Source organism: Botryllus schlosseri, chromosome 10 (genome assembly GCF_051294905.1).
Source record: "Botryllus schlosseri isolate E-star chromosome 10, Bs_hap1, whole genome shotgun sequence".
In the NCBI taxonomy this organism is placed as follows: Eukaryota; Metazoa; Chordata; class Ascidiacea; order Stolidobranchia; family Styelidae; genus Botryllus; species Botryllus schlosseri.
The window spans coordinates 14,687,039-14,714,099 of record NC_137245.1 but is presented as its reverse complement, the minus strand read 5'-3'; the positions used below and the strand labels follow the sequence as shown (position 1 = coordinate 14,714,099).

General features: G+C 38.6%; 2 protein-coding genes across 2 annotated transcripts; one reads left to right on the top strand and one right to left on the bottom strand.

The window, feature by feature from the left end:
* Positions 1 to 1,852: 1,852 nt before the first annotated feature.
* Positions 1,853 to 4,370, bottom strand: LOC145448084 (uncharacterized). The gene is made up of 6 exons (XM_080326412.1): positions 3,929 to 4,370; positions 3,703 to 3,867; positions 3,148 to 3,315; positions 2,871 to 3,042; positions 2,469 to 2,596; positions 1,853 to 2,411 (listed from the first exon to the last, which is right to left on the bottom strand). The coding sequence occupies exons 1-5, from the start codon at positions 4,040 to 4,042 to the stop codon at positions 2,526 to 2,528; spliced, it is 690 nt and encodes a 229-aa protein (XP_080182538.1). The 5' UTR covers positions 4,043 to 4,370; the 3' UTR covers positions 1,853 to 2,411; positions 2,469 to 2,525.
* A 7,045-nt stretch (positions 4,371 to 11,415) lies between these two features.
* On the top strand, positions 11,416 to 13,921 carry LOC145448083 (uncharacterized). Its single transcript, XM_080326411.1, has 6 exons — positions 11,416 to 11,845; positions 11,907 to 12,071; positions 12,459 to 12,626; positions 12,732 to 12,903; positions 13,178 to 13,305; positions 13,363 to 13,921. The coding sequence occupies exons 1-5, from the start codon at positions 11,732 to 11,734 to the stop codon at positions 13,246 to 13,248; spliced, it is 690 nt and encodes a 229-aa protein (XP_080182537.1). The 5' UTR covers positions 11,416 to 11,731; the 3' UTR covers positions 13,249 to 13,305; positions 13,363 to 13,921.
* The last annotated feature ends 13,140 nt before the right edge of the window (positions 13,922 to 27,061 follow it).

Sequence of the window (27,061 nt, the reverse complement as noted above, 5' to 3'; positions counted from 1 at the left end):
GCATGCGATCCGCTAACCGTAGTTTGCTCATCCCTGGTTTTAATCGTAATCTTTCGAGTAAGTTCTGTTGGTAGGCAAGCCCTACCAGAATATATTTTGATAAAGGCGAGAGTAAATCGTTATCGAGCACCTTTCGTTATCAACTTCTTCAGTAACTCAAAATCGGTGACCGATCGCGACCTCTCGGAATAAATGAACAACATGCAATATGAACAGGACATGAAGCTACGATGTCCGATAATTCCTTTCAATTAAAGTAGAAGTATAGCCATTTCCGACCGAGTAAAACGTTACTCGGCATTGCGCTCTCGATAGTAGTGAGAAATGATATTCGTTTACTTTCGATAATATCCAACATACGGACTCATGTCGAGGGCAATTTTTAGAACTCTAATATCGCATAGCCTAACTTTGCAATATTTTTCGATTTATTTAGTCATGTTTTCCTTGCGATAGCCATTCAGCATCGCGAAAATTCATAGTACAATTTAGAATAAACTGCTGACTTTTATCAAGGTCTTTGAAAAGTACGTTTCAACATTTAACTATCATGACATAGTAAACTTCTACTCAAGTACGAAAAGTAGCGATTGTAAGGTGATTAGAAAATAAGTATTACGGGCCCAGTTTTGCCTAAAACCTAAATCGCAACACGTTATCTGATCCATTCCGAATGACGAGATTAAATATCCCTTAAAAATGAATGATATTCATAATATTCACATTGCTATACATAAAATTTGCTCTGACATTGCCCATAGTGACCATTTAGAATTGGATAGTAAAGGAGTCGAAATTTCTTCGATGCGCCTAGTGCACTAATTCGAGTGCTGAAATCCGAATCGAAAAATTTGTTATAATGATTCGAGTCGAGTAGTAAAATTTAATTAGCGAGCACTGAAATTACAGTAATATAGTTATATCACCGATACGAAATTTGGTAGCCATTTCCCCGGAATAGTAATCAGTCCGAAACATTATGATAAATAGATAAGGTTGAAGAAATATAAAAATATCATCAATGGTGTATGTATTATGAAACTGGAAATATTGTATTTGCGGTAGCACGCAATTGGTTTCCAATTCGTAATTTCAACCGCATTGGCAGTTTTTTCATAAAAATAACTAAACAAATACTTTGATACTAATTTCAAAATAACGCAAATCTCTTAATGAATGTCCCTTGAATAGTAATTAATCCAAAACATTATCATGCAAGGTCCGAGAAACATAAAAATATCATTAATGTGGTATGCATTGTGAAACAGGCAATATTTTCTTTGCGGTGACCAGGGAGTACGTTCTAATTCGTAATTTCAACCCCATCATCATTCTCTCATAATAATGAATTAGCAAATCCTTGGATCCTAATTTTCAAAGTAGCTTAGATCTCTGAATGAGCTCTGACTCGCTGTTATCTTCAAACCATGGAATTATTACGAGTATCACCATCGCTCACTGAAGAAAGGGATGAAATTATATCCGGGGCATATTCCTTGGCCAGGAATTTTATCATGTACGAACTAGACGGGCCGAGCGTTAAAGCAAATACGAAAGCGGAGGCAACCTTACGGCGAGTTAGTGATGAAATGTTCGAGCGACATCGAACTGTCGTAAACGCAATCTCTAAACGTCTCCGATACAGTATTGTTGAAGTCGACGAAAAATATGAAGAATATTCTGCGGAAGAGCGGATGTTCCTGATGATAGCTGACGAAATTTTTAAAGATACCCAAGAGAATTGGGGTCGGATCGTATCTGTGTTCGTGCTCGGTAGCATTCTTGCTCGCAAAAACGAGGATGAGCATCACGGTGATAATATAGAAGGTATCATACAGTCAGTCGGGAATTACATTGGTATTAGAAGGCGAAAGTGGATAGCGGAAAATGGAGGATGGGTAAGCGATTTTACATGGCCTGATAAGGATTTGGCAATTATCATTTAGCTTGAGGTACTGTGTATCTGCTCTCGAGAGTCCATACCACCTATCGATAATGAAACTTAGCTTGCACTTCACAATTCGGTTTTCAATTTACATTTTGTCATAAGGCACAGTACTTTACATTCCAAGCGCTCCGAACTTTGAATTACCTAGCAAGTACGGCAACTTTCCTCTGCAAGATTAGGAAGGCTTACATTCTTTTGTTTGTTTCAGGACAGTTTTGTAGGATTTTTTGATAACGCAGCTTTCGATGATAGTAAAGTTTGGAAGAGGCTCATGCTTGTTGGAATTGGACTGACGTCTATTGCAATGGCAATAACAAGATCATGGATAGTCCTTTGCCGTACATCATGTAATGTTTTTTAAATAATATATTTCTTCGCCGTTTAATTACATAAATTTTACTGTAGGACGGATGCAGTTTCTTCTGAGATTACATTAAAGATTGCTCCATAAAACCGTCTTTATCTGGAACATTTTCATTTTTCAAATTTATACAGCTACGTAAGGAAATTGCTAAGTTACCTAGAAAACGCCGCAGGTCAAATTTGATCCAATTCCGACCATAGTAGCGACAAGGAGTTATGACAGCTCAAAATGATCCATCTTTCGAAGCCAAATATCGTTGGTTCTCCACGACCAAATATCGTGTTCTATAAATATAGTGTATATGGAACAGATATAAATGTTGCTATTTTGTTGTTATTTGCGAAGAATACTTTGCTCAGTAATTAATTTCACGGGGATTCTAAACCTCAATACATACAAGTGAGCAAAGTTACATTAACCTGCGTTAACCTGTAGTGTTATGTAACTACCTACAATTCTATCAAGACGTAGCGAACACGACAAGTAATATGGAGTGAAGGAATAAGGGCGCGAAATTCCAATGTATAGATGCATATTTAGGCGGAAATATCGTCTTACCGGACGAATGCAATTGTTTCCTTAAAGTTTTCCTGTCTACGCCATTCAAGCGCGGTAAGATCAGTTTGAGTTGGCGACATTCAGGATGATATTTCAAGAAGCTCTGAATGATAGTCACATATTCCTCGTCGATTCTTGTTCTATCGCTGTCACTGAGGTCGAATACCTTTAGCTGTTCATTGAATAATTGAATATTAGGCGGTTTAGGTCAATTTCATAAACGAAATCTGAACTAAATTGCTTTATTGAGAACCATGAGAGAGCAGAAAGAACTTACTGTAGTGCATCGCTTGCCCATCTCTTCACTAAGATTCCTGATTTGCATGGAAAGCATCTTGCAATTACTCAGGTTGAATTCTTCAACGCGGGTTTTGTGCAGGATTTCAGTTACTGTTTTGTAGCAGGAGGAAATGTCGGGATTTCTACTCAAATCCAGCGAATGCAGCTAAAACACAGTGTGATGTTCAGATATTTTACGACGCTACAAACCACTCAGTTGCTGTAATAATAATATTTATCGACGACAGAGCAATATTATCAATTTCTCCGCCTCATCGCAAAACTGGTGTAATACAGAAAATAATGAACGTCTATAGGATATCGAAGAAACGGCGGAAACTAGCATTAATATGAATGAGCGATGGAAAATCTTTCACTCATAAGCAAGGACACTTTCATCAGCAGACGTGATCAGGAATGCCTTATTGATGATAAATTCGCTCGCTAAATGCAATGCCATGCCTGACGTTGCTTGGAACTCGCATTAGTTGCAAACTATGCTTGATTATTTCACTAGTAAGAAAACAAAACAGATCTAGCTAAAATGGATCACCTCATGATTACCGAGACCATTGTTCAACGACGTTAATGAATGTTCATCCAATTCGCAAGCTGAAAGTCGAACTGCCTTCGTGTTATGCCTTTTCGCGAAACGTCCGATTTCTTGCAATCCTACCGGTTCCAAATCCGTATTGTAACTTAGATCGAGTTTATCAACCTACAAAATACAGCAAATTATTCTGAAAACGACACACAAAATTGCGGAAACGAGTGGCTACCTCGATTTCACCAAAACATTCAAAAGCATGAATTTCCTCCGGTGTGAGGTCGCATCCTTTCATCACAAGAGTAACCGCTCTGTCTTTACAAAATAAGGGCGGCAGTGCAGCCATACACTCTTCATCCAGACGATTATAACTGATGTCGAGATATTGGAGCTAAACGAATATGGGAAACTGACAACTTACGACCAGAATTAATCGGGGATGAAGACAAACATTACAAACTTATAACAGAGAAATGTTGATTAGCCAGTCACGTCATAATAGATTGGCGAAATGTTCTGAGATTAAAATAGAATTTCTGTGATTCGTCTCAAATGGACTCTTTGCAAGCAGTCATAAAGAATGTGACTATTGACCACTACTGAACAACAATCGCTCAAGACAAGATCCATATACCTTACTGCTTTTGACCTGCATGGCGACGAAATCCTTTGACCGCAAGTGCGACTTCACAAGTGACAAATAGGTTAGATCGCTTGAAATAATAGTCCCGAGTTGCGTAAAGTTGATGTTTTCGCCGTAGCTGAGATCGAGTTTTTGCAATTTAACCTATGGGAATGAGGTAATAAAAGTCTCATATCGAAAGGATTTATACTAGATTAGTGTCCGGATATTTTCATCGCCAATACCTGATGCTGTCTGATAAGTTGACTCAAAACGATCAGAAAATCGTTAGATCCGCTACTTTCTTCCAGGTTAAGTTCCGTCGAGCCACACTTCTTCATCAACTCGCAGATGGCTGGCAGGAGTTTGTCAATGCCATCGTGGGCTGTGACGCTGACTTTTTTTATTTGGACCTGGACGAGTGCAAAACTTTCCCCCATAAAACAGTAATTGAGGTGATGAATAATTAAACCCTCATCAACTCTCACTAGTCTAGTATGACTATTGCGATAAATGGCTACACCGGTGCGCGATTGAGCATTGTTCGGTACGATACCTTCAATTCACGCGTAGTAACAATATTAATATGAAACAATGCGGTCATGATGAAGGTTTTTTAAAGCCCGCTATGTATATTATACGGATAAACATGCTTAAATTGAACGTGGGTTTATAATGCTCAGTGACTGTGAGCGGTATGTGTAAATGTGTTTACCTCAAATTCAAATTCGCGAATTTGGTCCAATATCATCTTTACAAGGTTTTCATTGAGATGGCATTGGCGGAATTCTAACTCGTACATGCGAGATTTCTCCATGAGACCATTCACGATATTCTTTACATCCAATTCAGTCGTAGTTTTATGATAGATCCCACAAGGAATTTCAACTTCATCATGATCCATAATTATTGATTGATGGTACATCCTGTTATCACCTTTAGCATATGTGAATCATAAATAATTCATGATCAGGAAATAAAATTAATATTAATTCTAATCAACCTCCAATGTGATTTTTGTGTCGGACTATTTCAATATTTCGATAAGTCGGATAAAATGATGATACGTGACATATATACTCAAGCAAGAAACCGCTCCAGTACCAACACCACCACGTATGCCAATAACATATGACTGAATCATGGTAGTTTGCAGAGTTTAGTCAGCCATTGTACAGTTTATGCGCTATGAGAATATCGAGTTAATCCAATTACACCATCATAAAATTTATTCAAGAGTCAAAATTATATTATTTTTCAGTATTGTATGGCCGAAATTATTAGAAATAAACATCCAAAAAGTTTAAGCTTCGGTTTTTACTTTATGAGAATAATTTTATATACTTTATTATAGTCATGGTAGGGTGCTTGTAATAACGAAGGTGTTTTTAACAACAAGCTATCAATAACTTCACAAATGACTTAAGCTAATTGATAAATTTTGAAATTGCCTGTAAGATATTAAGCTAATTATCAGAGTCGACGGCGATAAAACTATTTTACTTGAGTAATATTTATCGCTACATAAATATCGTTATGCCTTTGATACGATGTAAATAGTTATCTCGTGCGGCGTCCGTTGCGTGTCGTCACCCTTCGTACACCGTCGAGGAATAAGCTACCCGGTGCCGTTGACTTGTGATTATTTGTCGTAGACTTAAGTTGTGATATTGCAAATTTTGAGGTTCTAAGATGGGTCCGTTCGGGTAAAAAGGAGCCCACGAATGCAATAAAGAGACAATTCTGAGGATGCCGCCCGCCCCGCTCGGGGTTCGGGGCAATAAAAGGGATTAAATAGGGGCGGGCGGCATCCTCAGAATTGTCTCTTTATTGCATTCGTGGGCTCCATTTTACCCGAACGGACCCATCTTAGAACCTCAAAATTTGCAATATCACAACTTAAGTCTACGACAAATAATCACAAGTCAACGGCACCGGGTAGCTTATTCCTCGACGGTGTACGAAGGGTGACGACACGCAACGGACGCCGCACGAGATAACTATTTACATCGTATCAAAGGCATAACGATATTTATGTAGCGATAAATATTACTCAAGTAAAATAGTTTTATCGCCGTCGACTCTGATAATTAGCTTAATATCTTACAGGCAATTTCAAAATTTATCAATTAGCTTGTGTCATTTGTGAAGTTATTGATAGCTTGTTGTTAAAAACACCTTCGTTATTACAAGCACCCTACCATGACTATAATAAAGTATATAAAATTATTCTCATAAAGTAAAAACCGAAGCTTAAACTTTTTGGATGTTTATTTCTAATAATTTCGGCCATACAATACTGAAAAATAATATAATTTTGACTCTTGAATAAATTTTATGATGGTGTAATTGGATTAACTCGATATTCTCATAGCGCATAAACTGTACAATGGCTGACTAAACTCTGCAAACTACCATGATTCAGTCATATGTTATTGGCATACGTGGTGGTTAGGGTTGTCCATAATTTGGAAAATCTTACGAATCCTCCGTTGTAATGTCTTATTCTATAGATTATTGATAAAAAACGACATTGAGCCTGAAAGAAGCTCACAGGAAGGCCGTTAAGATTTCGTGCAAAGCGTTTGAAAGTAGCTACCGAAGAATGGGCGTGCCACCTACCATAGAACGGCAAGAAGACTGGCAATCACGAAACCACGGCTCTTGATTGGCTAATCGGCTATGCTTCAATGACCACAACAGCAGCAGCTTGCTGCGTAGGTGATCAAGGAGTCTGCTACCGGCGGCGATTCTGAAAGCGCATTGTATGTAGGTTGACAGATAATGATTTAGGATTAATTCAGGGTATGTTGAGGTACGAAATACATGATGAACAGACAACAGCTGCTTCACAAAAACGTCTAAAGCATGATCGCTTCATTGTGAAGGGAACCGCCGTAGCCTATATGCCTTGTTTTCAACGAGTGAAAGCATAGGCTCTTATGCAAGTAGCGACGGATTCCTAGTTTCAGAAAGAATATATCATTATTGAATACAAATATAAAGCTTAATGACACTATAATTTCTGTTATCTTATTGGGCTCAGGTTGTAGTACATAGTTGAAGTTTTGAAAGCTCTAAGAATCGGCTGAATCAGCGGGTTATGCTTGACACTTGTCAGATGCTTGCATCAAAATGTATTCACTTGCAAGTGTTGTCAAAGTCCTTGATGATGACGCAGAAAAGAGGTGTAAAAGTAAGCACATGCTATGCTGAACAGGATATGTCAAAGTCCTTAATAATCGCGCAGAAAAGGGGTGTAAAGGTAGGCACAGGCAATGCTGCATAGTGCATAGCATGCAGCATAGTTTGTACATCATATCAAGCATAGTCTGTGCTTGCATTTAAACCTCGTTTCTGCGGCATCATTAGGGACTTTGAAAACACTTACAAGTGAATTCAATTTGCTGTGAACATCTGATGAGTGCCAAGCCTAACCGTTTGATTCAGCCGATCCCTAGAGCATTCAAAACTTCAATTATATGTACTACAACCTGAGCCCAATAAGATCACACAAATTATAGTGTCATTGCAAAGCTTTATCTTTGTATTCAATAATGATATAGCCTTTCTGAAACTAGGAATCCGTCGGTATTTGCATAAGCTCCTATGCTTTCCCTCGTTGAAAGCAAGGCATATAGGCTACGGCGGTTTCCTTCACAATAAAGCGATCATGCTTTAGACCAGTGGTTCTCAACCTTGCCTCCAGCGCCCCCCAAGGGGCGCTGGCGATTTTGAAGGGGGCGGAAACGCTCAGGGGGCGATATGGGGGGCGCTGGGCTTAGGGGGGCGATAAGGGGGCGCTGAAGAAAGATGGCTTCGCCGTAGAGGATGTGGTAGTAGGAAATATTCTTAATGAGTATTTAGAACGAATTACCATTCCACAATGCATGTCAAATCCCGGAATTTTGATCGCGCTAAACGACAATGTTTGCTGCATATGTTTACATAAATATAGTGAATTATTGTAATTCATGTAAAACGAATTATGCGTAATTTTAGATCGCCAATTTCCCGTTATTTAAAACACTTCCGTTACACTTGTTAGGGTTATTTTCAACAATATGTTTCGAAATAGGTATTATATCCCGCAGCGCACAGCGTGTGAAAATCGAAGGAGGCCCTGCATATCCCTCTTATTGAGAGTGAAAGCCTCTTCTACATGAAATAAGTTTTGAAGCTCTGTGCACGACATGAGTAACTAAATATACTTGTATTTGAGAGCTACAAAATTAAATCGTCAGAATATTTCTTCATCGTATCATGAAGGATGATATCATAGTAATTTACGTTCACAACCTCACACAAACGTTATATAATATGAGTTGCTTTATTTGGAATACATTCATGTTAAAATTAATATCTGGGTACAGTAATAAATTCAATGTGAGCAGATAGATGCCTCCAATTCTTAGTTGACTTACTTTTAGTTACACAAAGCACTAAGACAAAATCTATACCATTAATTTCCACGTATTGCCAATCGCCGATGTGAATTTGGGAGGGCTCGAACCACAGGCAATGAGACTGTACCCGATTGTTGATATAACAACCTTGATTTGACACTGAATATACCACACACCATAATTATATGGTTTATTATAGTCGAATGGTCCTCGAGCGCGATTAAAGCGCGAATTATTTCCTATACAAAAGTTCCCAAAATACCGACTGAACTTTGACCTCTTACCAAGACCGAAACTGCTGCAACCCAAACCCCCGATCGGTTAGCTCGAAGTATGCCCTAAATTATTTCAGTGAATGAACATAAATTGAACATTATGTTTTTACGACTCCACCACGGAAGAATACGCATAATTATAGAAAATAGAAACAGGGATTTCGGCGTCGGCCATTACCACACCACGATGCACGAACACATATGAAGTGTCGGTGAATATGGGACTCCGAGAAGTGTCGAAAAGATCGTCAGCGAGAAGACGAAGATGATTGTCCTTATGTTGAGCGTAAACTTCAATTTATATAAGTCTAATTGTCCATAGGTGCTTAAATCGGTCGTGCCGAATTATCATTTCGTCGCAATCTGCACCCCACGCAGGACAAATAACATCCATTAGAGAAAATTATTTGCCAGTGACGAAATACCATTTTTAAATCGTGTGCTTACTTTAGTTTATTACATTTACGCGTTTCAATAAGCTTTGACTATATAGCGGACAAGAGGTAACAAAATAACACGTAACGATTTAATTCTACCAACGGGCACGCTTGAATATATTCGATTATCAATCACGTGGCCTTCATTTTCCAATACAACATCTCACTCAGCGCTGCTGGTAAACCTGATTACGTGGGCTGAGAGGATAAAAAGTTTAAAGTGACATGTATATGCAATTACAACCTATTCCATTCATGCATTATGGAAAAATTTTGGCTCCTAGGGCGACCAGGCCACATAAACTTTGCTGACCATCGAAATCACGCGACGAGGTTCTTGGGGGCGAAGTCCTCATGAGTTTCGTTTATCACGCTATGAGTGCCCAAGACAATCGTTTTTTTAGGGGGCTGACAATATGAGGTGGGGGGCGCTGGAGCACGATAATTTTTGAAAGGGGGCGCTGGAGGAAAAAAGGTTAAGAACCACTGCTTTAGATGTTTTTGTGAAGCAGCTGTTGTTTGTTTATCATGTATTTCGTACCTCAACATACCCTGAATCAATCCTAAATCATTATCTGTCAACCGACATAAAATGCGCTTACAGAATCGCCGCCGGTAGCAGACTCCTTGATCACCTACACAGCAAGCTGCTGCTGTCGTGGTCATTGAAGCATAGCGGATTAGCCAATCAAGAGCCGTGGTTTCGTGATTGCAGTGTTCTCGCCGTTCTATGGTCGGTGGCACGCCCATTCTTCGGCAGCTACTTTCAAACGCTTTGCACGAAATCTTAACGGCCTTCCTGTGAGCTTCTTTCAGGCTCAGTGTCGTTTTTTATCAATAATTTATAGAATAAGACATTACAACGGAGGACTCGTAAGATTTTCCAAATTATGGACAACCCTAGTGGTGGTGTTGGTACTGGAGCGGTTTCTTGCTTGAGTATATATGTCACGTATCATCATTTTATCCGACTTATCGAAATATTGAAATAGTCCGACACAAAAATCACATTGGAGGTTGATTAGAATTAATATTAATTTTATTTCCTGATCATGAATTATTTATGATTCACATATGCTAAAGGTGATAACAGGATGTACCATCAATCAATAATTATGGATCATGATGAAGTTGAAATTCCTTGTGGGATCTATCATAAAACTACGACTGAATTGGATGTAAAGAATATCGTGAATGGTCTCATGGAGAAATCTCGCATGTACGAGTTAGAATTCCGCCAATGCCATCTCAATGAAAACCTTGTAAAGATGATATTGGACCAAATTCGCGAATTTGAATTTGAGGTAAACACATTTACACATACCGCTCACAGTCACTGAGCATTATAAACCCACGTTCAATTTAAGCATGTTTATCCGTATAATATACATAGCGGGCTTTAAAAAACCTTCATCATGACCGCATTGTTTCATATTAATATTGTTACTACGCGTGAATTGAAGGTATCGTACCGAACAATGCTCAATCGCGCACCGGTGTAGCCATTTATCGCAATAGTCATACTAGACTAGTGAGAGTTGATGAGGGTTTAATTATTCATCACCTCAATTACTGTTTTATGGGGAAAAGTTTTGCACTCGTCCAGGTCCAAATAAAAAAAGTCAGCGTCACAGCCCACGATGGCATTGACAAACTCCTGCCAGCCATCTGCGAGTTGATGAAGAAGTGTGGCTCGACGGAACTTAACCTGGAAGAAAGTAGCGGATCTAACGATTTTCTGATCGTTTTGAGTCAACTTATCAGACAGCATCAGGTATTGGCGATGAAAATATCCGGACACTAATCTAGTATAAATCCTTTCGATATGAGACTTTTATTACCTCATTCCCATAGGTTAAATTGCAAAAACTCGATCTCAGCTACGGCGAAAACATCAACTTTACGCAACTCGGGACTATTATTTCAAGCGATCTAACCTATTTGTCACTTGTGAAGTCGCACTTGCGGTCAAAGGATTTCGTCGCCATGCAGGTCAAAAGCAGTAAGGTATATGGATCTTGTCTTGAGCGATTGTTGTTCAGTAGTGGTCAATAGTCACATTCTTTATGACTGCTTGCAAAGAGTCCATTTGAGACGAATCACAGAAATTCTATTTTAATCTCAGAACATTTCGCCAATCTATTATGACGTGACTGGCTAATCAACATTTCTCTGTTATAAGTTTGTAATGTTTGTCTTCATCCCCGATTAATTCTGGTCGTAAGTTGTCAGTTTCCCATATTCGTTTAGCTCCAATATCTCGACATCAGTTATAATCGTCTGGATGAAGAGTGTATGGCTGCACTGCCGCCCTTATTTTGTAAAGACAGAGCGGTTACTCTTGTGATGAAAGGATGCGACCTCACACCGGAGGAAATTCATGCTTTTGAATGTTTTGGTGAAATCGAGGTAGCCACTCGTTTCCGCAATTTTGTGTGTCGTTTTCAGAATAATTTGCTGTATTTTGTAGGTTGATAAACTCGATCTAAGTTACAATACGGATTTGGAACCGGTAGGATTGCAAGAAATCGGACGTTTCGCGAAAAGGCATAACACGAAGGCAGTTCGACTTTCAGCTTGCGAATTGGATGAACATTCATTAACGTCGTTGAACAATGGTCTCGGTAATCATGAGGTGATCCATTTTAGCTAGATCTGTTTTGTTTTCTTACTAGTGAAATAATCAAGCATAGTTTGCAACTAATGCGAGTTCCAAGCAACGTCAGGCATGGCATTGCATTTAGCGAGCGAATTTATCATCAATAAGGCATTCCTGATCACGTCTGCTGATGAAAGTGTCCTTGCTTATGAGTGAAAGATTTTCCATCGCTCATTCATATTAATGCTAGTTTCCGCCGTTTCTTCGATATCCTATAGACGTTCATTATTTTCTGTATTACACCAGTTTTGCGATGAGGCGGAGAAATTGATAATATTGCTCTGTCGTCGATAAATATTATTATTACAGCAACTGAGTGGTTTGTAGCGTCGTAAAATATCTGAACATCACACTGTGTTTTAGCTGCATTCGCTGGATTTGAGTAGAAATCCCGACATTTCCTCCTGCTACAAAACAGTAACTGAAATCCTGCACAAAACCCGCGTTGAAGAATTCAACCTGAGTAATTGCAAGATGCTTTCCATGCAAATCAGGAATCTTAGTGAAGAGATGGGCAAGCGATGCACTACAGTAAGTTCTTTCTGCTCTCTCATGGTTCTCAATAAAGCAATTTAGTTCAGATTTCGTTTATGAAATTGACCTAAACCGCCTAATATTCAATTATTCAATGAACAGCTAAAGGTATTCGACCTCAGTGACAGCGATAGAACAAGAATCGACGAGGAATATGTGACTATCATTCAGAGCTTCTTGAAATATCATCCTGAATGTCGCCAACTCAAACTGATCTTACCGCGCTTGAATGGCGTAGACAGGAAAACTTTAAGGAAACAATTGCATTCGTCCGGTAAGACGATATTTCCGCCTAAATATGCATCTATACATTGGAATTTCGCGCCCTTATTCCTTCACTCCATATTACTTGTCGTGTTCGCTACGTCTTGATAGAATTGTAGGTAGTTACATAACACTACAGGTTAACGCAGGTTAATGTAACTTTGCTCACTTGTATGTATTGAGGTTTAGAATCCCCGTGAAATTAATTACTGAGCAAAGTATTCTTCGCAAATAACAACAAAATAGCAACATTTATATCTGTTCCATATACACTATATTTATAGAACACGATATTTGGTCGTGGAGAACCAACGATATTTGGCTTCGAAAGATGGATCATTTTGAGCTGTCATAACTCCTTGTCGCTACTATGGTCGGAATTGGATCAAATTTGACCTGCGGCGTTTTCTAGGTAACTTAGCAATTTCCTTACGTAGCTGTATAAATTTGAAAAATGAAAATGTTCCAGATAAAGACGGTTTTATGGAGCAATCTTTAATGTAATCTCAGAAGAAACTGCATCCGTCCTACAGTAAAATTTATGTAATTAAACGGCGAAGAAATATATTATTTAAAAAACATTACATGATGTACGGCAAAGGACTATCCATGATCTTGTTATTGCCATTGCAATAGACGTCAGTCCAATTCCAACAAGCATGAGCCTCTTCCAAACTTTACTATCATCGAAAGCTGCGTTATCAAAAAATCCTACAAAACTGTCCTGAAACAAACAAAAGAATGTAAGCCTTCCTAATCTTGCAGAGGAAAGTTGCCGTACTTGCTAGGTAATTCAAAGTTCGGAGCGCTTGGAATGTAAAGTACTGTGCCTTATGACAAAATGTAAATTGAAAACCGAATTGTGAAGTGCAAGCTAAGTTTCATTATCGATAGGTGGTATGGACTCTCGAGAGCAGATACACAGTACCTCAAGCTAAATGATAATTGCCAAATCCTTATCAGGCCATGTAAAATCGCTTACCCATCCTCCATTTTCCGCTATCCACTTTCGCCTTCTAATACCAATGTAATTCCCGACTGACTGTATGATACCTTCTATATTATCACCGTGATGCTCATCCTCGTTTTTGCGAGCAAGAATGCTACCGAGCACGAACACAGATACGATCCGACCCCAATTCTCTTGGGTATCTTTAAAAATTTCGTCAGCTATCATCAGGAACATCCGCTCTTCCGCAGAATATTCTTCATATTTTTCGTCGACTTCAACAATACTGTATCGGAGACGTTTAGAGATTGCGTTTACGACAGTTCGATGTCGCTCGAACATTTCATCACTAACTCGCCGTAAGGTTGCCTCCGCTTTCGTATTTGCTTTAACGCTCGGCCCGTCTAGTTCGTACATGATAAAATTCCTGGCCAAGGAATATGCCCCGGATATAATTTCATCCCTTTCTTCAGTGAGCGATGGTGATACTCGTAATAATTCCATGGTTTGAAGATAACAGCGAGTCAGAGCTCATTCAGAGATCTAAGCTACTTTGAAAATTAGGATCCAAGGATTTGCTAATTCATTATTATGAGAGAATGATGATGGGGTTGAAATTACGAATTAGAACGTACTCCCTGGTCACCGCAAAGAAAATATTGCCTGTTTCACAATGCATACCACATTAATGATATTTTTATGTTTCTCGGACCTTGCATGATAATGTTTTGGATTAATTACTATTCAAGGGACATTCATTAAGAGATTTGCGTTATTTTGAAATTAGTATCAAAGTATTTGTTTAGTTATTTTTATGAAAAAACTGCCAATGCGGTTGAAATTACGAATTGGAAACCAATTGCGTGCTACCGCAAATACAATATTTCCAGTTTCATAATACATACACCATTGATGATATTTTTATATTTCTTCAACCTTATCTATTTATCATAATGTTTCGGACTGATTACTATTCCGGGGAAATGGCTACCAAATTTCGTATCGGTGATATAACTATATTACTGTAATTTCAGTGCTCGCTAATTAAATTTTACTACTCGACTCGAATCATTATAACAAATTTTTCGATTCGGATTTCAGCACTCGAATTAGTGCACTAGGCGCATCGAAGAAATTTCGACTCCTTTACTATCCAATTCTAAATGGTCACTATGGGCAATGTCAGAGCAAATTTTATGTATAGCAATGTGAATATTATGAATATCATTCATTTTTAAGGGATATTTAATCTCGTCATTCGGAATGGATCAGATAACGTGTTGCGATTTAGGTTTTAGGCAAAACTGGGCCCGTAATACTTATTTTCTAATCACCTTACAATCGCTACTTTTCGTACTTGAGTAGAAGTTTACTATGTCATGATAGTTAAATGTTGAAACGTACTTTTCAAAGACCTTGATAAAAGTCAGCAGTTTATTCTAAATTGTACTATGAATTTTCGCGATGCTGAATGGCTATCGCAAGGAAAACATGACTAAATAAATCGAAAAATATTGCAAAGTTAGGCTATGCGATATTAGAGTTCTAAAAATTGCCCTCGACATGAGTCCGTATGTTGGATATTATCGAAAGTAAACGAATATCATTTCTCACTACTATCGAGAGCGCAATGCCGAGTAACGTTTTACTCGGTCGGAAATGGCTATACTTCTACTTTAATTGAAAGGAATTATCGGACATCGTAGCTTCATGTCCTGTTCATATTGCATGTTGTTCATTTATTCCGAGAGGTCGCGATCGGTCACCGATTTTGAGTTACTGAAGAAGTTGATAACGAAAGGTGCTCGATAACGATTTACTCTCGCCTTTATCAAAATATATTCTGGTAGGGCTTGCCTACCAACAGAACTTACTCGAAAGATTACGATTAAAACCAGGGATGAGCAAACTACGGTTAGCGGATCGCATGCGGAGAACATTTTAGTGGCTCACGATAGCATCAAGATATATTTGTAGATATGGATGAAATGTATTCGAAAAATATATAATATTTTATCGACCTAATTAAACTCACTATGTTAATTTTTTTTTATAGCTGTTGCAATAACCTGACTTCGGGGCCCACGCATTTTCAAATGTAGTTTATAAACATATCATAAATTCAAAATGGCGATGACTCATTTCGTGTCATGAATGTGATTTTAGATTGACAACTCCAGCACGTTTATTACTTTATGCGATTTATTTGAAATAAGCGATCCATGCGCGTGTTAAGTAGATTCCGCATCTATAGGTGCACTGGGCAGTAGGCACAATATTAACTTATTCATAACTACCGCCACGACTCGAAGCAATCTAAAATGCGACGAGTTGAATATAAACGCTTTTTGCAGTAAAGAAACGAGCAAGAAGTAACGAAAACTGTAAGACTTGTAATGTAATGAAGTCGTTGCTGATTTCAAATTATGAGCTGCCACATAAAGTAACCGAATTAATTGAATATTTAGGACATCGGTAAATTACGTTCGTCTACACGGAAGAACGTGCAGAATGCATGTTTTACATAGTAAGACATTAGCTGACGGGTAGGTAAAGGTTGCTTGGTTATGATGCTGGCAGCAGGTAGCATCAGCAAATCTATAACCAGATTATCGTGCAGTTCTAAGAATCTGTACAATCCACTTCTTCACTAATTTCCGCAAATTGGTTATTGAGGATAAGCAGCTTATAAAACTCGCTAAATTTTTATGACGTTATAACGAATACGTTATCGTGAAATCAATGCTTGATTTGTTCTAAATATATAGGCTAGTTATTATCTCCATGTCCTCGCCTACGCGTTTTGACTCATCATCCTAAACAGGCTATAGTGCGTAACGCGAATGGATTCATATGTTGCATTCGACCCTTGAGCCAAAACAAGCCGCAGGCATTTTAGTTGCAATTAAATTACCCTTGTTCTCGACCTACAAAAAATATGCTGGTATTAGATTGAAGACCAATGTGTCAGCCGTTGGGAGTTTATCGCATTGGCGGGCGACGATGACACTACAAATAACAACTGTACGTGTGCACAGGTTCGTGTTACCACATATTGTAGTGTTGCGACATACGCCGGACGCCTCAGTCCAAATCCTGAAAGCGAGAAAAGGCGCTCTGATCTTATTTGATGCGGAATTTAACCCCACGGAATCTCAAGTTCGTGTCCACTGGACTGACAGCTGTGTCATAGATGTCTGCGGAAAAGAGCTCATTCGATTTATTGGGGTCGTCAATATTCAACGAAAATCGGGCTACATAATTGTGCGCGGGTCGCATTGTTAAATGCGAATTGGTTAGCATCCAGCTACACATACTGCGCTAAATCGATAAAGCATCAATGCTAGTTGAATATGCTCGTTTGTACGTCTATAATGTTGATGGCACACTCGTCGCTTATTATTGCTCATGATTTACAGAGCCACTTACATTGATCGTTCGTTGTACGTCTGTAATGGTACTGGTACACTCGTCGCCTCGCCTTACAATTGAGAGCGCGGGCTCGGAAGCGTACGGTAGCCATCTCTAATTTAATGGTAGCTTTCTTGAGGCCGGAAAATGGACCTGAATCCTTTTCTGAGGTCAATAGGGACCATTATCATGTGGATATCCCGAAAAATATATGGTGATTGTCGCACCAATAACAAATGTGTTTTCAATGCTTGCGCCTTATTAGACAACCTTTTTTTAAAACCTTCAATACAGACAAGGATTGGTAGCGAGCGCGATAGTCTAGTGGTTACGGTTCTGTTCTACAAGTCATAGGGTCCTCGGTTCGAGTCGGGGAAAGGAGCCGTTAAAGCGTTAAAGCTGCAAGACATACGCATATTCTCAGCGAGCGCGGTAGTGTAATGGTTGCAGTTCAGGTCTATAGACACAAGGTTCTCGGTTCGATTCTGGGAGTAGGTGCGTTTTCATATCTGACTAGTGAGGTCCTCGGTTCAATTCTCGGCGAGAATCCGTTCTCATAATCCATTAAAATTCGAGACAGCAAAATTAAAAAAAATACGCGGGAAAATGAAAGAAAAATACGCGGAAAAATTTAAATTTGAAAGTGGGCGTGGCTGGACACGTGGCGTAATCTCATTGGTGGCTATAATCGGCCTCATACTACTACTTACGATATAATAGTAGCCTGCATCGTATTAGTCTATTGTTATGCCATAAAACGAAGGTGATTGAAGTAGGAGATGGAGATAGACTAGACTGCCATCAGTGCTTATCAATCGGGTGTATCTCGCAACCGAAGGTGTTCCATACTTTTTTAAAGGGTTTACCACTCTAACGGGGTGTGACAATAAAGGTGTTCTTCCTTTGCTTGGAACATCTCAGACGAAATGACGGAATCTTAAACTGTTCAATTATAGATAACTAGCCTCCGTATGTTAGTTAGTGTATGTTAGTGTGCAATAATATGCGGTGACTTTAACATGGTGAAAGATAGACTGGATTCGAAAAATGTTAAAAACTTCAAGTTAACCCCAGCAGCAAAAAACTGGAAAACATTCACAGACATATACAAAATCAGAGATATTTGGCGATGGCGTAACCCAACAAAAAAACTATATACAATAATGAAAGCCCACCAATCACGAAGGATAGATAGAATATATGCCTCAGAAAGGTACCTTGCTCATGTCAAAACCTGTACCTATAAACTAAATACGATATCGGATCATATATTCCTAACAAAAACTAGACTACAAGAGCCAACAAAGAAGCGATGGGGATACGGCGTATGGAAGAACAACGCCCGCCTGTACGAAGATGAAACTCTACATACAGAGATAGAAAAACTATTTAAAAAAATGTCAAAAAAAGAAACACACGCATGATGACGTTTATCAATGGTGGGACACCACCAAAAACGCAATCAAAATCCATCTGCAAAAATACGAGCGCGAAAAGAAAAACGCTGATTATAATAAAATTAAAGATCTGCAAGAAAAGATAAGGCAGCTCCAACACGACACCGCTAGCAGTAACAACGCTACAGACAACATCAACGTCGCCTCAAAAGAAATCAGAGAGCTAAAAAGAATAGAAGACGAAAGAGTCATGCACCAATGCAAAATGCATAAAATAAAAGACCTCGAACAGAACGAGAAGCCGACAAAATATTTTTATCAGAAGTTGAAAAAAAGAAAAGAGAAAAACAGCCTCGAGAGCATCAGAATAGACTCCGGCAGAGAGACCATGGGTGCAGATGAAACAATGCACGAGATAGAAAACTTCTATAAGGCTTTGTGGTCCAGATCAAAACAAGAGGATACGCGGATACAAGATAAATATCTAAGTGTCCTAAACGGCCTAAGACTATCCCAGGAAGAGAAAGATAACCTCGACACCCAGATTGAGGAGAGTGAACTGCAAGAAGTCTTAAAAGAAATGGAAAGCGATAAGACTCCGGGCTCGGATGGCCTGTCAAAAGAGTTTTACTCTTCCTTCTGGGGTATGATCAAAAAAGATCTTCACGAGGTCATCAACAACGCATACATCTTTGGCGGTCTTTGCGACACATGGAAATGCGGTATAACCACTATTATCTACAAGAAAGGAGATCCAAAGTGTCTCAAAAATTGGCGGCCAATGACCCTACTAAACACTGATTACAAAATACTAACAGGCATCCTGGCAAACAGACTAAAATTGATATTACCAAACCTGATAAACACATCCCAAAAATGTGCGATAAAAAACAGACAAATTAGTAGTATATAACAGCACGTTCTCATGCGGACCAATTAAATCGCAGCATTTGATCACGTGACTACTTTTGAATTTCAAATCAAACAGAGAAAAGCGCGCGAAAGAGTTATATCAATAGTGCTTCAATAGGGACAATGGGTGACAATATATGTCAATAACGAGCGTGACCGTCATTGTATTGCGTCAGCTGATCGCATAATAGGTGTATCACAACGATATATATGTATGTCGCTTATGAGATTATACCATCAAAGAAATCAAGGATTGCAATTGGAAGATGTCGGGGATTACAGCTTCTGATGTATACGACATTATAGATAGGGTTCATTACAAGACTTGGAAAAGATTTGCTAGAGATCAACTTAAGTTAACAGACTTAGAAATTGCTGATTGTGAATACGCGGATCCCAAGAACTTAACTGAACAATGTTATCAAATGATACAAATATGGGTTCGTAAAAATGGTCGATGTGCTACAATTGAGAGACTCGATGAATTGTCTAATAGTTGTATGTATGATTGTACTACCACACGGAATTAGCTCGACCAGAAAAAAATGAGAACAGTCCATTTGATTTACCGTTACCAGATTTGAATGCCTCAATGAGTTTACCGTTGGGAATTAACGCGCCAAAAGTAGTTATTTAAACACCACTACGAGTGAGTGGGACATGAGAAATGGATATACTTCTGAGTGAAGACTCCGATATCGCGTTCTACGTGATATTATGCTCTTGCATTAAAAGCTATTGCTGTATCAATATATACAAGAAAAAAAGAGATTCCGAGATTGCAGAAGCTTGCAACGATCTTAAAGCTGCTATCTGTAAAGTCTTCGGGCAATGAAGCTAATATTCATACTATTCTTGCTGATGCTAAATTGGAAATCAACGGATGCTCCCGAATTGTTATACCCTTTCAGCGTGAAATATCACGAAGAGGACTGCTTAGCTACTGACCAAGAAGCAATGAAATTGATTTTACGTTATATCGGAGCATATTCTTTGACTAACTGTACGCATACCGAAATAAACTATTGAATGGTGATTTGTATTGTCTTGTCTCGACTTTGTTAGGTTGTGCTTTCAGTGCATACTCGTTACCGTCTCGTTCTGATATAGAGCTACTAGCTTCGTGATTCTGACACAATTTTTTCTAACACCAAAGCTTTAAGAATAGAGAGAGAGACACAAATGTAGGATGAGATTTATTATTCAGACCAAATAGGAATTTACCATTTTATTTTCCATTAACACATATTCAACCAGTAATTTAAAATTGCTGAGAATTTTGCATCCACCCAGCAGGGCGATGTCCGTATTGAGGTGGCGGTGGCGGCGCTACGCCAGCATTCATTCCATAATAGGCGTTTTGCGGCGCCGCATTCATGCCATTAGTCGCGAAGTTCGCTTGAGGATGATCTTTCGATTGGATTTGTCCCGATTCTGCGATGAAGCGAGATGTTTCCTGCAGAATGAACGATAGCGGACCACGGTCAGGATCCTGTACCACGTTACCTATATAAAGATATAGTTTATTAGTACAGAATTTCATTAGATATTTACAATCTAACATACTTGGAGAATAAATTGTAAATTCGTCTGCTGGGTTAATCTGCTGGAAACATTCAACACCATCACGAGTATAGGTCGCGACGAGACCCCCTTTGTGTGTGAAGACGGCTTTGTATCGTTGAATGGCACCCGAAGTACGATGTAAGCGCAATTGATGATGATCAATTACATCATCATTTATGCTTTCAAGTCGTAGCTTCGATATGTTATTAAAAACATATAACTCTTTTTTCATTGTTGGACCACCAACAATTCTACTATCACCTCTTATTGCGATGCTCATATTGATTCTAAATTAATATAGAAAACACAACATAGTTATTATTATTCAGTGAAAACATGAATCCTCACACGAGAAAATAGATTAAGAATGAGTCTTGTCATTTCTTTTACTTAGTAAAGCACAACGACTATTCACTTGTTCATGCTCAACCCATACATTATCACAATGACAGAGATTTTCGAATAGTTTTCCACACATATAGCATTTGGCTAAATTTTCGAAGCCGAGATGAAAATATCCACATTCTGCTAATTGATAGGCACTACTGTTGAAATTTTCTTTGTAAGGTTCGAACGAACGTAATCTACGTTCAAAATTCATATTGAAAAACACAGCTTCGTTCTGCTTCGCATTTCGATTACAAATTTCATAAACGATATCACCGACTTCATTCTTCATTGCCTGATGTGCACCTAACGGCTTAATAGACACCATCTCGTTATATTGAAGAACTGAAATATTTATAAGAATGGGAGCTTTTATAGCTGTGTAGAATGCGATGCTGTATTCTGATTGGAAGATTTTTCAACTTTGAAATGCTTGGTGGTCGTTTGATTTAAATTTACAACATTCCAAAGTTCGAATATGTTGTTGGTTAAAAATACATTGAAAGTATCGGTCTAGAACACGATACTGTATTCTGATTGGTAGATTTCCAACTTTGAAATGATTGGTCGTACTTTGATTTAAATTTATGACATTCCAGAGTTTGAATATGTTGTTGGTTAAAAAATTCGTTGAAAGTATTGGTATGAATTGTAACGAACGTTACTTTCGCGCACTTCCATTTATTTTAGAGTTCAATCTGAGTTTACTTTGTTTTAAGAAATTTGATAGAGGTTCGTTTTACCGTCTACTATTCATTGCTTTTCAAACACTCAATGCATTGTTTGCTCTACCAACAAAGCGAAAACGACGGTTGGGAATGTCTTTTGTTCGAACGGGCTGTTACTATCTATCAACAATTTCAAATCCTAACGGTTAATGTTTGTCCGTTAGTGAGCGAACATTTTTCTTATGTGATTCTGGCGCGAAGCATTTTCGTATAAGATTAGCCGAATGTGAAATGAGTTATCACTAAATCTGAGCGAATCAGTGAAAAGTATTCGAGATGTCTTTGCAAGTTGAAGTAATTATGGGTGATGATAGTCAGCAGTTGCCAAGCAACCAATCAACCCGAGAAAGCAGTGACCATGCATTGAGTGTAGAAATTCCGAATCATATGAAATGTGATCAAATGGATAAAGATGATGAGGAACTCGTCGCTATGGATCGATACTTTAGACCCATAACGAAGATCCCATCTGCTAAAGAAGTTCTTCTGAAATCTTTGAGCGAAGAAGAATTTCGCGAACGCGTTGTCATACGTCAGATATGTCCCGCATTCCAAACTGATTCATCCCCATCAAAACAACAGGCTAATGACATCGAGCTAATTAGCAACGAGACCCAACTTAAGGATCAATTGATACCTCTGAGTCAATCAACACCAGTAGGTGAACAACCCGTTTATGACGTTGAGAACGTGACTAGCGATCCGTCCCCTTCTGTCAATCATCAAGCTTCGGGACAAGCAGTAGGCAATCCCGACACGGAAATGGATTTGTCTCTTGGTGCGGAGGCGATTGCCGAAAGTAGCGAGCCGCTAGGTGAAATTTCTCGTGATAGCAATGAGATCGCGAAGCAAATCCTACTGCGACGTATAGAGAAGAGCACATCGCAAGTTACAGAGCAACCTACTTTCAGTGAGCTTGTCGCCGATTCCACTCATATCTCAAGTGGTTTTTCCGACTCTAATGTTGGCTCTATACCAAAGCCGAATATACCATCATCGCCAGATCAATCGTCAATAAGGATCTTTCCTAGATATTGGATCCAGCATGATCCTCCGGTCCTTAGGCCAATGCAAAGACATATACATGACACTACCAAAGCAGAACAGGAGTATGATGAGAAGAATCGCTTATTCATGCGTTGGCTAGTTGGATTAAGAGAGATGACAGAAATACATGATGGAACAGTCATGTATAGATATCTGGAAGAAAATATTGTTGAAATACAATATGGCGGGTTGAAACGGAGTCTCAATTTTCTTCGTGCCGCTCTGATAGTAGCTGTCGGTGAAAGCTTGACTCATGAAAAATTACTTGCTCCACACTTCTTTCTGGAAGGGCATTGCCATTCTGGAAAGGAAGTATTGCACGAAATGCTTTTCGGTAGTGAAACAGCAAATTATTTGCTGTCGAGTTTGGAAAATTTGAAAGCTTTCAAATATTATGATGCTACAAAATGTATTTCTGTGTTTCCGAACTGCGGAACGCTTTTCTTTGAAAATACTGCTTTACAGGAAACAATTCTGACTATAAATCGTACAGCAGTGCAATGTGAATACGGGATTATTAATCCATCTTGCTGCTTCATGCTTTGTGATAAACAAAATGGCTCTGACTTGATGACTGTCAAACATCCTATATCGTTCAGGGCTAAAACGGTCATCGTAAAATTTGGAAGGGGTATTTACTCACCTTCTCTGGTCAGTTTCAACAAACATGCCCGTCGTGATGTTCTGTTCGATTTAATAGAGAGAACTAAAACTTGTATTAAAGGAGTTAATGGCTGTGTTGAGAATGATCCCTTGGCTGAAGAACTGTATCTTAGAGCATCTAGCTTCAGAACCAGAAAAAATGCAGCTTATAATGATAGTCTTTGAATAATATGTTTTGCTTGTACGATTGTTATTTGCATGAACGATTGTTACCAATTCGAATTTTGTTTGCACCTTGACATTATGACTGAAAAACTTGGCTGATGTATATATTTTTTTGCATGAACGATTGTCACTAATTCGAATTTTGTTTGCAGCTTAACATTATGAATGATAACTTAGCCGATATAGCTGCATCCACCACTCAGAGAGACATGACACAAATTAGCGATATGTCGGCCTTCTATCAAAGTCTACTGGATCCACAAGAACCTTCACGAAAGCGTCCTCGTCAAGATATTGGTTCTTACTTCGAACACATGATGGACGATCATTTGAAAATGCAAGCGATGTGGAACCGCCTTATTTCGATGGAAGGATTCGAACAAGACTGGACAAAAAATTTTCTTGTCATTGCAAAAAACGTGATCAAAGATATCGAAAAACTGTTGTGTGACGATAAAACAGACTCGAATATTCGTGATACTGAGATTGCTAGATTGGACAGAATTAAGTTCATGTTTCTGTACGGTCTAAACCAATCTAAATTGCGCTTGAGATATAATTTCGTTTTCTAGTAAGTGAAATTGTGCTTTGTTTTACAGATATAGAGTAAATATAGGTAATATTTTTTCAATACTTTGTTGACACACGACTTTACGACTGGATACCGTATCATACAAGCGCAAACGGTAAGCAAAACTGTGATTGAAATAAGCTTCTCAATTTCTAATGTTCTATGTTTTTACAGATAGCATAAATGACTCTACGCAGGCGATATTTGGATCGAGATTGGATCGTCGATGAATCCTTGGGCTTTGAAGATGCCGCCGTCGAAGTAATTGAAGAGCACTACGATTCGATCATTGACTCAACGTGGACTTCGAGAAATCGCGTGCGACATATAGTCAATATTCGGATGATTGAACGAGACCCCGCAGACATTCACGCGCGTATCGCAAGTATATACCCGCAACGATTTAGACAATTTAAAATAAATTATGGCTTTGGGTATCTACTATATAATCGCGAGTCTGAGCGATATACGTATTTTCACCCCCAATCATCGCAAGCTGTCCTCGATGTCCCAAGAACTATCATATCGCGTGAAGATTTTGATTCGTTTAGAAATGCAATTGATTTATCGGCCGGTTACGATTATGCGAATCGAGTCAGACCGGATACAAAATTTGTTTGTTCGGAGGTGCTACACATTACTTTATTCCTGTATGAAATGGAAAGACCTTTACTTAGCGGGGGCGTTGTCTCAGAAGAAATGGAAAGATTATCCAAATGTAGATATATCAGTGCTTTTATTCGTAATCGTGAAGGTGTACCATATACAGATAATCTTTGTCTGTTTCGATGCGTCTCATTTAGATTAATTAAAAAACGTGACGAAAGTCATGTTTCTCAATTGACTACGCAATTTGAAAATCGTTACGGAATTTCAGTTGCCAATGGTATATCCCTCGACCAACTATCGAAAGTGGAAGCGTGTTTTAACGTTAGAATATTGCTTTACGAGAAACGTGAACAAACCACGGTCTTGCGTCGTACTTCCAATGCGTCTGGACTCACAATTCATATTCACATGCTCGAAAATCACTGTTCTTTAATTTTGAATATAGAGAATTATACGTCTACTTTTATGTGTGATTCGTGTAAAACATTCTTTACCTTGAAAAGTAGTTTAAAACGACATATTAAAAATCATTGTAATTCTGAGAAAAGGTATCGCTACGGTTCTGGTGTTTATCGTCCTAAAGCGACGGTGTTTGAAGATTTGGAAAATGAAGGTATATTTGTTAGTAAAGAAAAACGTTTTTACAAATTCAGAATTTGCTTTGACTTTGAGAGTCTCTTAGTAAAAGAAAATCTCAAGCCCGATACAGCCAAAGTAAAATTTACCAGTAAACATGTCCCGCTCTCGGTCTCACTGTGTGATAATGTCACGAACGAAACAACTACATTTATTTCCAATGGCAACCCGCGTGATCTAATTAAAGAAATGGTCGATAAGCTTCATGAAATTCAAGAAATTGCGTCTTCGCAAATGCGTGCTATATATGACACCGAGTTGACCGCTCTTCGCGACTTGATTGAAGAACGTAAAGTGATTGATCCGATTAAAACGCGATCGTACCTGGAGTTGTTGTATCATCGCTTTGAAACGTGGTTAGATCAAATACCCGTAATCGGATTCAACTCGGCTCGCTACGATTTAAATCTGTGTAAAAAATATTTGATTGCTCTTTTGCGAGAGGAGAGCGGCTTTTTTGTATTGAAGCGAAACAGCAGTTACCTCACTATCTCCACAAATAAATTGAAATTTCTAGATATATCTCTATTCCTCGCTCCGGGATATAGCCTGGATGCGTATTTGAAAGTGTACGGTGATGGAGTAAACAATAAATTTTTCTTTCCATACGAATATATGACGCATATTGATAAATTGAAAGAAACATCGCTACCGCCACACGATAGCTTTTATAGTAGTCTTCGCGGGCATAATATTACAGCTGAACAATACCAAGAATGCGTCGATACTTGGAAGCGTCTCGATATGAAAACAATGAGGGATTTTTTAAAATACTACAATGAATGTGATGTGGTCGGCTTTCTCGTCGCGGTAAATAACCACTTCGACTTTTATAAAAAACTGGGGATTGACATGTTCAAAAATCACGTCAGCTTACCGAGTATAGCTAATCGACTTATGTTCGATGAAAGGTGGGAAATCGCTTTATTCAATAAAGCCAATGCCGATCTCCATCACACTGTAACTAATAACTTAATCGGTGGATTGGCACAAATTACAAACCGGTATGCAATGGCAGACGAGACCAAAATTCGCATTTTGAAGTATGGAGACGCAGCCAAAGACGTGAAATCTATAGTAGGGTATGACAGCAACGCATTATATTTGCACGCCATTGATCTCAATAT

Coding starts and splice junctions, on each gene's coding strand:
- LOC145448083 (XM_080326411.1), top strand. CDS start 11,732: ATGGCTGCACTGCCGCCCTTATTTTGTAAAGACAGAGCGGTTACTCTT. Junction 12,072..12,458: donor ATGGTCTCGGTAATCATGAG/GTGATCCATTTT, acceptor ACTGTGTTTTAG/CTGCATTCGCTGGATTTGAG. Junction 12,904..13,177: donor GAAACAATTGCATTCGTCCG/GTAAGACGATAT, acceptor CTATATTTATAG/AACACGATATTTGGTCGTGG.
- LOC145448084 (XM_080326412.1), bottom strand. CDS start 4,042: ATGGCTGCACTGCCGCCCTTATTTTGTAAAGACAGAGCGGTTACTCTT. Junction 3,868..3,928: donor AATGTTTTGGTGAAATCGAG/GTAGCCACTCGT, acceptor TGTATTTTGTAG/GTTGATAAACTCGATCTAAG. Junction 2,597..2,870: donor GAAACAATTGCATTCGTCCG/GTAAGACGATAT, acceptor CTATATTTATAG/AACACGATATTTGGTCGTGG.